We start from the raw sequence: 15504 nt of genomic DNA, 5'->3' as shown, positions 1-15504 counted from the left end.
CCACTGGATTGGCCTCTCTTTCTGTCCCCTGCTCCCGCCTCTCACTTCCAGCCTTTGTTCTCCTGCTACATTACCTTTGCTTACTGCCTTGTCTTTTTCACACCTGAAGAAGGCTCCACGGCCTAAACGTTGTGTTTTCTTTCTTCTTTTTTTTCAGCATGGAATACACCTATTACTTGTTCCTTTGCAGCCTACGCATGCTGACACAGCTACCCACCTGATCTGTTCAAATATTATAAATGAAAATCAGTGTTCTTTCCCATGCTGAAATATATACAATTTTTATGTTTGACAGTGTGATTACAATTACACAGAAGTATAGCCTAAATAATATTATGTAAGGGTATCATTTGTATATGACATTACATTTATATATATATATTACATCAGACATTTATATTAAACTGTATCCATGTGGCATAGTGGTTAGCAGTGCTGCCTTGCAGCACTTTGGTCTTGGATTCTGGTTTAGACCTGGGTTGATGCAGTACTTATGTGTTGTTTGTATGTCCACCTTATGTACTTGTGAGTCTCTTCTGGAAGCTCTCATTTTCTCACACAGTCTAAAGACATACTGCCAGATTAGTTGGCTTCTGGGAAAGCTGGCCCAAGTGTAAGTGTGTGTATCCTGTGATTGACTGATGTCAATTGACTGAGGCTCCAGTTCCACCGCGACCCTGAATTGAGTAAGCAGTTTTGGATGGACTCTTAATAGTTGAGAGCGATATTGATTTCACATTTTGATGTCTCAACATTTCTTTATTTGCCTCCACTGCTGGCCCAGGGGCAATTTTCTTTCTTGAGACTGCCCCCCCTCAGCCATTGCTGGTTGTCAACATCCTCACAAATGGCTATGACTTTCTCCTCTAGAATCGTCTGATGCAATCCAGAATTCATGGTTGTGTCAATGATGGCAAAGCCGATCATGTCCTGATCATTGGTGGTGGTGGAGGGGAGTCCCCATTACCTGTAAAGCGCGTTGAGTGGAGTGTCTAATCCGTCACACTCCCACCACCATGCTTGACAGCTGGGATGTTGCGGTTTCTTCTGTTTGAAAGCAGTGTTTATTTTTTGCCAAGTATAATGTTTCTCATTAAGGCCGAAGAATTCTACCTTTGACTTGTTTCTGCAGAGAAAGATCATCTGTGTGTTCTGGCTAACATCAGAGGGGCAGTAATATTCTTTTTGGAGAGCTGTGATGTCGTCCTTGCTATTCTTTCAAGAATGGAGGTCTTGTTCAATCATTTTGTTATAATTGAGTAATAAACAGTCGCATTAGGCAAGGCAGGGGTGGCCTGCAGTTCCTTGGCTGTTACTCTGGGATTCTTTGTAACTTCCCTTCTGTTCTTTTCTTGGAGTGCCCCAAATACTTAGAAATGTTTTTGTAACCTTTCTGGACTGATGGGCATTATGTAACTCTTTTCTGACATCCTCTGTGATTTCCTTTGATCTTATCCTGACTTGTTTCCACACACCTGTATGGTGATAACCCAACTCACAACGTTAATGATTTTTATGTATGGTGGGGCTGTAATTGAGGTTCACTTACTTTTTCACATTGCTTGTATCTTAATAACTCATTGTTTAATTTGTACATCACTTTGTTTCAAGAGACATGGAATTCCTTATTGGACATTTACATGTCTTGAATCAAAATCATCCTATCTATCATGGTAAAATTATAAAATTGAAGACTGAACATCTTATGGTTTTGGAGAAACAAAAACTTCCATCTGTAGTGGTGGTTGTCTGTAATGCTAAACAGTATCTCCCAACGACATAATGCAAAACAGTTCCATTTATTTTTGAATAATGCGCTCCACCATTCAAGTGTCACACATCAAAGGGTTTTTCTATAATCAAATAATTCTTCCCACCATTATTTCCCATTACAAAATAGTTTTTGAAATAGTGCTATGGGGCTGTTTTTTTAGGTGATAAATGTCTAAGAGAAACAATGGTAAAATGATTGAGCACTTTACCTTATGTATTTTTCTATGAGTGCAGTCTCTTAGTATCTGACCATCACTGATGCTTTCCTATGAGTCCCCGTTTATCCAGTCAGCTTCCACTGTACAGTCTGAGCACTACAATAATACCAATTAATTTAGTCTGCCAGGAGCGCTATCATTTTCACAGCAGAGGTGCTGCATAATTATGCTCGCTATGATTAAGGCTTCCATTATTTGCGATGGGCTGTATTACTCAGTCATCCATGCTATTCTTTGGTTAATGCATCTGATCTTGAATGACATGAGCAGAAATTCAAGGACAGCCAAGAGTGCTACAGCTGGTGATCCTGTAAAGCGGTTTTCCTGAGGGAGTGATGCATGCAGCAAATAGAAACGAGAGATCAGAATGAAAAGCTTCTAGCACAGCAGCATGGTCTGTTGTTCAGGCAGCATAGAGCATACAAAACTGAAGACGTATAGTTCTTGCTTGAGTGCTGATGCTCCACAGTATGAAGAAATGTCTTCTAAGCTTGACACAGGGAAATAAAAGAAAATGATATAGAGAAGAGACCTTCATTATTTTTCTATTAAGAAAGTGTTCATTCTGGCTTAAACCTAGCAAATTCTGGTTTTACTGTTGTGGGTAAAACTACCCTGAATTTTGAGTAAACTGAAATTTGTGATTTAAGCTTTCCTAAGCAGTATCTCAGATTTTTATTTAAGGTAAGCTATTGCTCAACCATTATAACGTCTCAAAGAACAGATAATTATGTCTCTGCTTTTTAGAAGTGCTAACTTACACTATGAAAATAAAAAAAAAGTTTGTGAGAATGACTAAAGTTACATCTGTTATTATTTATAAATGTTTTGTGTGTTATTCTGGACTTCTTCCATTATAGAAATCATTGATTATGCTTTCATTGTGGTAGTCACTAGTGTAAATGACCAGTTCCATGAACGCTGGAGCCTCACCCAACAAAGTCACTTTAAAATGCAAATCTTATAAAAGCATAGCACCACCCTTCTACCAATACACAAGATTTGTCTTGTGTTTCACAGTTATAAAGTTTTTGTTTATATTAGAGCCGGGTGTGTGTATTTCATTGGCATTTGACCTCAAATGTCATTGTATTTGCATGCCTGACTCTATATGTGGTATAAGGTTCTGTTCTTTATTTGTTGTAGGGACCATATCAAGGGGTAAACTTTGCTCCACGGAAGACCTTTTTTGAAAGACCAGGTGAAGGCTTCAGTCGAGAATTTGATTACGCAGATCCTCGGATTTATCATGATGAAGGCCCCCGAAATTATCATGCTGAAGTGCCAAGAAACTATTATGCTGACAGCATCAACTTTGGAAATGAACGTAGAAATGGACCTCCGTTACGCAGGGTATGTATCTCCTTGCACTAATAGTATTACACACAGCAAAGAGGCTGCTGTTTATACAACTGTTGAACTCGGTTTCGGATCTATGATCCTTAGTGACAGAAAATGACATTAACAGGTGATGCAAGACAATGCTTCTAGTGTTCATTCAGTTTGGCGGGGATGAAATTGATGGAAAGACAAAGTGCTATATTAAATAGTTTTGGAATAGGTGGGGAAGAAGTGTTACTATAAGGACGTAAGATAAACATCTCAAGGACGTCATGGTAATATACAATTTTTACTGAGGGAAATGAGGGATGTTATTTATAGACCACTTGCAAAATGGTTTCAACAGGCACTCAAGTAAGGGGTTATACCTCTTGCCTGGAAAACTTCTAATGTAGCATTCATCCACAGAAAGGATAACAAACTCAATCCAAGTAATTGTAGACCAATAAGTCTTCCTTCTGTTACATATAAGGTTATGGAGACCAAAACTGAACTAAAACAGCATTTATACTCGTAGGAATCTACAGGATAGTCACCATAGACTTAGAAAAGGTAGGTGGTGAAGTGATGATAATGGATATAGAGTGTATGTGATGATATATGATTGAATTTTCAGAAGGCTTTTAATAAAGGTACAAATAAAAGATTATTTTAATATTGATGGCAGTATTAATCTATGGTAATGTGCGTTTAGACTGAGAGTGGTTAATGGTTAATGGATAGAAAACAGTACAGATAAGGGCTGAATGCTTAAATAGGGTGACAATTAATAGACTACCAGAGAAATCTGTCAATACTGGGAGATCTTGTATTAATTAAAAGAAGCCATTATATCAACTTCATTAACATGGCTGTGCAGTTTTGTTCAAAGTTTGTTTGAAATCTAATTTATTTTTTTTATATATGCTTTTTTACCTTGAAATTACTCTATTACAATGACTTGTAGATGGTTTTGAAAGCTGATGGGCAGCATCTGTAAAGCAGAAGAAAATCAGTTGCACCAAGCTCAGGAAAGTTAGATGATAAAATCTTATTATTTGTGCTCATTAAAAATGTTTATTAATGTTTCAGCTTTGTTAGCCACATTGTTCCCTTTCTTCATTACACATATAATACTTCCTTTCAGAAGCTTCTTTACATACTATAAAATACAATTTTGTATTATGCACCATAACAAAGGTATTCTTGATAGACTTTTGTGCTGATTTGAATAAAGATAATGCTAAACTGAAGAAAAGAGGAGAGCAAAAAGTTTTCTTTATTCACAAAATTAGGAATCTGTTTCATCCAAGTACTTTTAGGAACTCATCCATCTCCTCATTATCCAGGCTATTTTAATGAAGCACAAGAAGCTTTTATTTATCTTGGTTGATTGCATTCTTTCAGGAGGAGTCTATTCATGAACAATGTACAATCTTTTTACTTTTAGTGTCACATCTGCAGCAGAGCAGCTTTTGAAAGCTCAGAATTGGGGTTTGTGCACTGCATAATTTCTTTCACCTGAAACGTTTTTCAGTTATCAAACAAAACAAGACAGCCGTTGAGGCTGGTTTGGTAGGTGATGGTCAAGGAGTACATCTGAGTGTAATGGAAGCTTTATAGAAAATGTTAGCTTTCATTCCAATGACCAAGACCACACATTCTGTGTGGATAAGTGAACAGTTTAGTTGGTCATTTCAGTGTCAAGTGAATGACTGAGGATTGCAGGTGAAATGCCAGCTGTAGTTTAGCTTTTTATTCATTTGTGCTTAAATTGGGATTATATTCCTAGTACAGAGATATTCACGTTTAAATGTTTTACAGCATAAGAAAACGTGCTTGTATTCTATATCCCACTGAAAAGTGTTATTAAGCTGAGCATGTCTTCAACAGTGTTTTTATGAAAAGAACAACCACCATTTAATTGCCTAAAGTATTTCTATCCTGGAATGACCAGAGAAAAAATGAAATAATCCTATTAAGTTTATGAAGAATTCTTTCCCAGTGATAAAGAAGAACTTATGCTGTGTTCCTAAATTAAAGTAAGCTGTCTGCTGATCTACAGACAGTCAAACTTTAAATATTTGCTGAATGATAGAGTATGAACTTTGTCTTTTGCATAAACTTGGCAAAAATATATAGATACTTCAAATTGCAGTTGGTCGACATAAAACATTGTGTTTGTGCAGGACCACTACTGGACAAAATAGCTGCTATTCCCAGAAGAGACTTTGAACATGACAATTGAAACTTTACTTTTCATTCACCCCTCTTAAATTTGACATTACTTAAATAATTGCTGTTTATTTGTAAACCTGAGACAACTTTTCTCCTCTTATCTGACATGTTTACTCTATGAGAACTGAATGTCATAAAAGAAAATTGGTATACAGATACTTGTAGTGAGTATTAAACATTTTTGTAGTATTAGCATGGCATGCAAATGAAGAGAGTTTTACTAGAGGATGGGCAATACAATGATTTGAGATCACTTTGGCAAGTTTGTTCTAGTTCTTTTGTTTTAAGCCAAAATATTTTCATATGTAATAAAAAAAAAATGAAAGGTAACACAGAAAGTCACGTTTGTAAGGTTTTAAGACCTTATAAAAGACCCCTGAAACTCTGGCTAAGTTAGCTTTAGATTTGTATTAATGTATTAATTCCACATGAGAACTAATATGCAGTCTGTTCTCATGATTGAATTTGACAAATGCAAGGAATTATTCTGGGATCATGAATAATGAAAGCTAGAATATACTGTATACTTTTGTATATCCATCCACCCAATTTCCAACCCTTTCATTCAGATCAGGGTTTGTTACAGCAAGCACAGCAAGATGCACCCTGGAAGGATGGCAGACCATCGCAGGGCAGATGCACAGACATGCATACACACTCACAACAGGGCCAGTTTTCCCAGAAGCCAGGTAGCCTACCGGTCTGTTTTTGGACTGTGGGAAGCTGTAGCACCTCGTGAAAACCCACGTGGACACAGGGAGAACATACAAACTCCACGTCAATGACACTCCTAGTCTGGAATTGAACCCAGGGCCCCAGCACTGTGGGGCAGCAATGCTGACCACTGCTCCACAGTGCTGCCCTACTTTTGTACTTCTAAAGCTTAAAATGATTTTAATTTGTGTTCTTAAAATCAGCATTTTGCATTTTTTAAAGTTTACTTCGGATTTTTGTTCTTTATAAATAATAGTATAACTCACAAAGTAAGACTTCTAGAAAATATTGCAAATTAATGCAGTGGTGTCTCATGTTAAGGCTATAAATATTGTTTTTGGAAATACGTTTTTCTGCACTTCCTTATAGGAGAAACGTAGGTAGTTAGCACGACATACAGGGTGAATGTCTTATACCTTTTTGTCAAAATACAGTCTGGAAGCACTTGATGCAGCCCCTAATATTTTCCTTAGTCTGAAAATTCAAGCATTTTGTTATTATTTTCAATTTTGTGGAACTTTTTTAACAGTTCTGTGTTATAAGAACCTTGTTATAACCAGTAAAAATGTATTCTCATTGTGAGTTTGGAAACTAAAAGTGACATAGTGAAATGTTATTTTCTGATTCTTACTCATACTAACAACTAAGTAAACTGTGAAATTCTAATAGTATTCTTCATGTTTCTGTTTTGTTCTTTAAGTGGAAGAGCATCTTGACTATAGACCTGTGGTAATTCTATTAATGCAAGTTCACTAATTCACAAGCAGTTTTGTTGATCTTACAATTACTACAAAAGAAGTGCTTGCAATATCTTTTATAGTTTGTGAAAATATGATGTTCGTGTTCTTTGCTCTTTAGAAACTCTCAGCTAAACTAGAAACTTTAGGTTTGGCAAAATTATTTGTCCTTCAGAGCCTTTGAAGTTTTAATGAGACTTTATTTGGTTTGTACTGTTTACTCTTGTCAATACAGGTATGTCAGGGTGCTTCAGCGAGATTTACTGTGAGAAACTAGATACATTTCAGGTGTGTTTTTGTCCATAATTCTCAAACTAAAAATAAAGACAATGCAGGTATTGTTTTGTTGGAGGCAAGGTGTTTATTGTATTTTACATGTTTTTAAAAATAAAAATATATGTATCTTTAAGTTTGAAATCTGCACTCTTTGTTGCCAAAAAGAAAACACCTTAATACTTCACAAATTGTGTGAAAACTACACCAGGAAGCTCATTTGTCCTGTTGTAGCACCTTATCATGGCACTGTAGTAATGTTTGATAGCTTTCTGGAGAGATCTGTTTTGGGAATAGAGGAAGATGCACATTACCCCATGTGTGTAGACCACAGAAGCAGTTATAGAGGATAGAATTTCATTATGATGTTTTTCATAGGTGTGTATTAAATTTCAGTGATTCCAAGTGCCACACTGTGGATATTTTCATTAAAATTTGTTATTTACTTTCAGCTTTCTGTTGTGCATTGTATAGTCACAGGAATTCTACAATTTGATTTAAGTGATTTTAGGTTTTCCACACTAACGTGTATGGTCAGCTCATCCACCACTGTCGAGCCTTGCTGTCATACTTTCATACACTATGTTGTGTGTGTATCATAATGCCGAAATTGATGTAATTTTCTTCCTCTCTCAGGAAATATATAGTTACAAATGAGAACTACTAAGAAAGAAAGAGAGATATCCATTGTATAGTTCATAGTATGTATACAGTAAAATGTTACTGGAATTTTTTTCTGTAGTGTAACTCTGCCATGGTAGCACAGCACCACATCAAATTTACCTTTGATGCCCCCTAGTGTTCATGCTAAGACATTATTTGGATTTTATATTTTTTGGAGTTGTGAAGACAACCATACAATATTTTGAAATATATTCCTTTTATTATATTTTAAACATATTTAAAAGTCTCTCTTTATAATGCCTTACGCTCTGCTGTTGCTCTGTTATCTGTTTCCTGAATATCAGCCCTGCCTTCCGCCCTATACTTCTGGCATAGGTTCTGGGTTACTGCAGCCCTTACAAGGAAGAGGGGGCTTTCTGATAATGGGTTGAGGAGTAGCATCAGATAAAGTGATTGAGTGTGTGGATAGGTACAAGTAAAGGTTCATTTCATGCTGAAAAGTAGAACAACTGAAAAAACATTACAGCTGTTAAGCCTTCAGGTGTTAGGCTGAGAGAAAGAGGAAAGTATGTCTATATAAATTACAGCCGAACAAAGGGCTGTGGGAGGGAGAATCTCCCTAGAACGGGTGAGAAAGAGTGTCCAAATGAATAGAGATCCGGGGGAGAGGAGTTAAATTTGCAAACAAATAGAGAGATCCTAAAAAGAAAGTCTGGATTTTTTTTCAGCATTGGGATCAACAGCTCTCTGTGAACAGGTATTTTTACCAATCTCCATTTGTTTTGGGGTACTCTTTCTTCTTCCTCTTTAGTACTGCTAATGTTATATCTCTGCAGCATTTCTCTCAAGCATGTGAGTATGCAGGTACTGCTCTAGCAATGTATTACTATTAATAATGCTAATAATAATTAACAACAATAATGTTCTCCACTCAAAGTGCTTTACGGGTAATGGTACAAGTCTCCTCTACCACCATCAATGTGTAGCACTACTCCGGATGACTGGATGTACTTGCATTGAGCTGCAATCCTTATGCTATCCAGAATTAAGACAGTTTTAGCAGTTGATGGAGATGCTGTTTAGAGAAAATTCTTTGTTATATTTTAATTGAAAGAACACCAAAAATTGCAAAAGAAAAGTTGGTGTGACACAGCCAAAGAAGATTCCATAGTGAAGATGTTCTTTGTTTCTCAATTCTTTTTGCTAATAAAAGTGTAATTAACCTCCATTGGTTCTTTTTGTTTCCCCAATTTCTAGTAAAAATCTAATCTAGAATTACTGTTTTTTAATATATACGGTATACATGTTGTTCTATATTCCACTAGGGGGCAAACATGCAGTGTTCTGCTAGTGCATTGCTTACATTAATGATTGCTTATCCGGGTCCTTGAAAAGCAGCTACTGCTGCTTCTAGTAGCTTGGTTTTGTATGTTTCAGTTACCGTTGTAGCACTTGTAGACAAGGTAGTCTACATATTCTTGTTCTGTTTACAGTAATTCTCATATTTATATAATGAAAACAGTAGAGTCTAGAGAAATAATTTCAGTTTACAATAATTACAATTACAGTTAAATATAGCTTATAATAGCACAGAAGTCAGTACACATAAATGTAAAATAAAATCTAAAATACGTATTTTACCAGATGTGAAAACAGGAACCTGAGGGACATCTTGTTAACCTCTGTAATAATTAACTTAGGTCAAGTGATTATTAGTTTTAGTCTGTTGGGTTGTAGTTGGTAATCCTTAGTTTATGAAACCTGTAAAATATTTCATAGACTTATACATAATTGATTTTTGTTGTTCAGTAATTGTGATTCAGAACTGAACTGACAGTTGATGCTGATCCCCTTACAGTCAGAGTGTAGTAATTGACTCTATCTTGGCAAACTGTACTTTCATCTTGGTTTGGTAAATCTTTGTTCATCTTTGCATCAGTATTGTAATACAGACTTTTCAGCAAAAGAAAACACATAGGTAGACATGTTTTTAGCACAGTATTGGAGCAAAAAACTTGGAAAAGCAAACAAATATTAATAAAATAGCACCACTCAACAACATAGAATATTTCACAGTATACATCACAAACTCATACATACATGTGTCTCAGAGGCATGTGTTCTACAGATGCAGGAACCAAGGGTGCTAACCCTAAATAAAAGAATGACTCAGGATTAAATCCCCCCCTTTCTTGAAGATGGATGCCCAAAAATGAATGGGAATCGATCCCCCTATTCTAAAAATGCATCACCTACTAGGAGAAAACATTTTTAGTCTAAGGATTTCACAGTAAAGGAAATAAAAATGTTCTTTAATAACTAGGACAGCAAGGTCTCTAGAATAAGTTTAGGGTTACTTAGCCAGAATCTGGTCTCAAGATCAAGAATAATGTCCACTTGCATGGCACAAACTTAGATGAAGTGGAGGGTGATGGTGTTCCTTCTTCTCTGTATCTATTTTATACTGTGTTCTGTTGAATACTCTAATGATTTACCGTGAAGTTAAGTAACCAAAGTAAACCAGAAACCCCCTTTGATCATCTGTGTTTACCTGCTGTAGTTCACCTGACACCTTGAATGATACCTGTGGTTTGGATAAGGCTTTGAATAGTGCAATAAAATGTGAAGTGCAAACTTTATACCCTCCCCATCTCATTACAGTATTATATTTCTTATATACTGCTGTGTAATTTAGTTTGGAAGAGATCAAAATTGAATGCTTAATGCTACTTGGAAATTTCTGCTGGTGCATAGTATACAGGTTTTAACTTATTCAGTAGTCTGGTAGTGTAAAGGAGTTAAGCAAAAACAGTTTAAATTAATACACAGTGCAGGAATCTCCTGGAATAGAGAGAGACAGTTTGTCTGTCCAAGGCTAGGCTGTGCCTCCCACATCTAGATGTTTTGCTGGTCTTCTGGGATTTGCTCTTGCATAAATGGATGTAAAAATGTTGAAGCTCAGTAAACACAAAAACACGAAATGTGAGCTTCATGTTCATCTGTATATACATTTTTTAAAAAAAATATGCCTTTGTATATTTATAAAATGATAATTAAATATAATGCCAATGAATCATTGCAATCTAGAAATCTCTAAAACAATATACTACAGTCAAAACAGCATTAGTGTCTTGTTTGCCATTTAGACTTTGTACTGTTTTTTATTATTGTTTTGCAGTGTATTGTATATTGTTTTTTGAATATGTTTTTATTTTTCTGTTGAATTCTGTTTGAGAAGGTAACCAGGATATGAAGATAACACTTTAACACACAAGAAGACTTTGTAAACTATATATATATACACACACACCATATATAAAGTTCCTTGGTTATATTGCCAACTCAAATAGAAAAACATATCTAAGATGTTGAAATTTCTCAGGAGCCCCATCCGATCCCTCAGTGCTACATGGTAAAAACGTGGAACCACCCTTCTTAGAGCAGGTCATCTTCCCAAAGAAGTGACCAAGAACCCATTGACCACCCTGACAGGAATAGAGTCCCACGGCAAAGATCGGAACTTGTCCAAAACAACCATTTGTGCAGCATTACACAGGTTTTGCTTCTATGAGAGTGTGGCTAAACAGAAGCTAATAGTACACCTGGAGTTGGCTAGAAGGCATGTGGAAAGCCCTGAAGGCCCTGAGACCATGTGGCAAAAATTGAACTATTTGGCCTCAATGCAAATTGCTATTGCCTAGTGCAAACTAAACACAGGTCATCATCCTTGTAAAACCAACTAGACCATGAAGCAGGGTGATGATAGCATTGGAAATTCTTTTCAGTAGCAAAGACTGGTTTTCATGTTTCATAAATTTTTGTTACACAGATATTTGCAAACTGAAATTGTAAACCCTTTTGGAAAACAGCAAAATGACATGGTGTAAATCTGTAGATTGTCTTTTCAGTATGTGAGCAAACCTTGCTTTTTCACTGCAGGAGAGATTTAAAAACTCAGATTTACATTCTGAAATGTAGGCTAGGTGCTAGAATGATAAGGTTATGTAAAACACCTGGGAGACCCTGACTGCCTTCTCCCTCAGGTATTTGTACACTTCATTGTACATTAAAACAGAGTGTAGACACAAGGACCAAGTTCCTTGGATATAATTAACAAAGGAACAAAGGAAATGTGCTAAAGATGCAATAAAATAAGTGACAATTTGAACAATAAAGTAAACATGACCTTTACTTAATAGTTCAGCTTCAAAAATAAAACCTGAAGGAATATAAGACAGAGGAAATGAAGTGGGGATGTATGTTATAAATTTCATAAAGATTCACCTTGAGACTTTCTTGATTTGTCTAACACTGATTTGCCTCCCATGTGCACATCTTGACAATCACCTTTGACATTCTTCTCAGAAGCTTTTCTGACCTGTTTGATGTAGCACTGTTTTAAGACAGAAAATAATGGTGAGAAAAAGTAACGGGAAAATCTCAGGGATTCACATGGTATAGAAAATGTGTCTATAGTTTGCACAGTGTGCTGACTGAATATAAAGCTGATCATAAAGTATGTGAAATGTTTAATATTCTGTTATCCAAAATTAGTAATTTCTTCAGTTTTGAGATTATTAATACTGAAAGGAATGTTTTGTTAATTCCTGTAGGAAGATCCGGACTACCGAAGGCCAATAGAAGACTACCATGGGTCAAGAACGGTAGAATTCAGGTAAAATTGTCATATTCAGCCTAAATGCTGACTTCTGAAATAACTTTTATTGATCCATATATGTTTTATTCTTGTATGAGTTGACCGCTTCTGAATATGGTTGAGCTGTTGGCGTTGTAGAGAAAGTAAGCATTTTGCAAGACGTGGATATGCACTAGTGGTTGTGTTTCTTGTTTGTATTGGTTGTTTTAATGCTTGTCATTATTCCACACAAACCTTTTTAAACCCAGATTGGCATCCTCTTGTTTCATCTTTAAAGATATATAGGCACGTAGCATCCTTGAAAACGCATGCTGTCATGACAGCTGCTGCTTTTTTCTCTTTGGAACGAGAGCAGCATGGCTCAGATGCCAACGCTGGGATAGACAACACTCACTGAAATTGCCCAGCTGACTGTAACTGTGCTTTTCTCAGTTTTGATGATGATAATTTAGTACCCCGAACAGTGACTCTACATCATACATTGTAAGCAGATGCTTTTGTCAGAAATATCCAGTAAGGTTTCATTTGTGTAAGCTTTTTTAGCATTTAATCTTTGTTGCCTGCAGGAAAATTTTATGAATTAATATTTATGTGTAACTATAGGTTTTTAGTTTAGCAAACTTAAATTTGTAGAAAACCAAATTTTTTACACATAAAACTCACTTATAATGTATAGTGAAACATTGTCACTTTTAAAACTCTCCTGTTCATTCCTTTCAATAGCTCTACTTTTCTGATATTATTCTAGTATACACATGCTTTAAAGAACATTCAAGCTACTCTCAAGAAAAGGAAAATAATTAAGTGATAGTTCAGGTCAGAATATTTTCCAAGTAGGTTATTTTGTGAACATTTCTTTTTCAACGTAGTGCTTTTCATCCCGCATACTCAAAGTGATTCACATGTAGGAGATCCACTTTATCTGCTACTAAATTAAAGTAGCCGTTTGTATAATACAGCAGATCAGGTAGATTAGTTAGAAATCACTTGATTTTAAATTACTTAGTTGAATTAAAGGAGATATTTAGAGAAGTCTGATTGTTGAAGCCTTAATTAGAATTTAACTAGTTAACTTTCTACACTTATTAACAGTACATTTGTTTTAGTTTTTTTCTTAGTTTTCTGTAGGTAGCCAGTAAAATCACATTTTCCAGTTGTTTTTAAATGCATTGAGTCTCATTAAAGTCCCACTAAATCGGTTTAGAGTCAAAATACAGATCGATCTGTGTTGTGAGCAGGACAAGTGGACCGCATATTATGCTAGGGCACTTTGACACATTCATTTTTAAATCCTTCTTTACATCAAAATGAGTCAATTTCCAATAAGGTCCATTTTTTCAAAGAATGAGTTCAGAATCTCAAATGCCCTAGAAATGCTTGTACCTGATATGGCATTTACTTTATTACAGATTTTATTTCTCTCTAATAAATCCTGTTTTGCGTAGCCTGATGTTCTACATGTAGCTCAGAAAGTGTACATGATCATAGGTTCTTAGAGCACCTATGCTGATTTAATATGTCCCAGAGGTGCTCTGTGGAGGTCCTGTTGAGTCAGAATGGTAACAAGGCCATAACCGGCACATTGTGCCGGGCCAGGAAAGTCTGACAGGTCAGTGTGACGTGTCCATTACACAAATGCACTATACCAAAACACACATATTAAATGTAGTTATAAGAGAATAATTACATATTATTCTTTTCCTCACTACACAAAGTAAGATGCAGCATTTGGGAATACAACATTAGCTCTTTAACATTTCACAGGCAAAAATCCATCATTAACTGATATCCATTCACACTGTTATGCAGTGCATATTATGGCATCTCTGCCTGGTCTACATGTGCAACCCATGTGAATGATCACTTTCATTGCGTCTCTGTCTATCTTTTGTCTGTCAGAACAGACTGAGCTGCGATTTCTCACTGATCACAACTCAAAAACAATTTGTGTTTGAGTTGTTTGAGTTTAGAATGTCATTGTGCCCAAGAATGACATGTTGACCTATCCTAGTTATTCAACATCAAGTCAAAGTGTGTAGAAGGCTCTGATACTTTATTCTGGAGCAGCCATCTCCAACTCCTCTGTATGGGAGCTGGTTTCGCCAATGTGGTGTCTAGGTGTCTATTTAGCAGTCTGTAATGCATAACAATGTCAATCCCAGAAATGCCTCAAAAGGATGTACTTCCATGGAGGTATGTACATTTTGCCGCCCTGGCCACTGTCATTCATGACTTGAACCCACCTGAATATATTGCTACTGCAGGTGTCACCAGACACCCTCAGCTTCCCAATGGCTTCTTCCCTTTTCGTCTGTGCCACTTGGGGCTGCCCTGGTCAGTGCATGTAAAGGTTTATTCCATGCTGAAAAGATAAGAAAGGAAATCCAACGTTCGGCTGTGGAGCCTTCTTTGGGTGCGAGATCCGAAGAAGGCTCCACAGTTGGAATGTTGCGTTTCGTTTCCTTCTCTTTTCAGCACGGAGTAAACCTTTACTTGTTTCTTTGCGGCCTGCGCATGCTGACGCAGGTATCTACTCGAACTACATGGTTAGTGCATGTTTTCTTCAGCTTCCACAAGTCACAGGTGCAGGAACACATGAACACCACAGTTTCACCTACATTTGTGTGTCTGCAAACCAAGTGATTGAAAATTGATTTTTCAAAAATGAAGTGCATGAAAAGGTTTTACTGATTTGTAAATGTGCATTTTTGCAGTGAAAAATTTTGCAATGAAAATCATTTCCATTTTTAATGCTTTTTAGTCTAAAATGGTCTTCAAAATGGGAGTCTTCTATGTTCTGCCTTTTGAACTTGGCAGACATCAGGCAGAACTGGACAAGAGCCTCTTTTAAAGACGGAGAAGGCAGTAACCCAAGGAAAACAATGTAGTGGTTGGCAGTGAATTATAGTTTTCAAGCAAGTCTTGTATTTGTGGATTTTTCTTTCATAAA

The 15504-nt window shown here is 36.2% G+C and overlaps 1 protein-coding gene across 4 annotated transcripts in view; it reads left to right on the top strand.

The window, feature by feature from the left end:
• The window catches only part of LOC148654897 (periphilin-1-like), a 100169-nt gene that overhangs the window by 8806 nt on the left and 75859 nt on the right, over positions 1-15504 (top strand). For 3 of the 4 annotated variants that reach the window (XM_088644806.1, XM_088644807.1, XM_088644804.1), the window contains exons 4-5: positions 3138-3344; positions 12511-12572. In XM_088644806.1, the coding sequence (XP_088500932.1) occupies positions 3138-3344; positions 12511-12572 (269 nt within the window). The remainder of the gene's footprint in view (positions 1-3137; positions 3345-12510; positions 12573-15504) is intronic. The other variant, XM_088644808.1, reaches the window with a different exon arrangement.

The sequence above is a fragment of the Lepisosteus platostomus genome, chromosome 9 (genome assembly GCF_059453375.1).
Source record: "Lepisosteus platostomus isolate fLepPlt1 chromosome 9, fLepPlt1.hap1, whole genome shotgun sequence".
Taxonomy (NCBI): Eukaryota; Metazoa; Chordata; class Actinopteri; order Semionotiformes; family Lepisosteidae; genus Lepisosteus; species Lepisosteus platostomus.
This window is presented reverse-complemented; position numbering and strand designations above follow the sequence as displayed.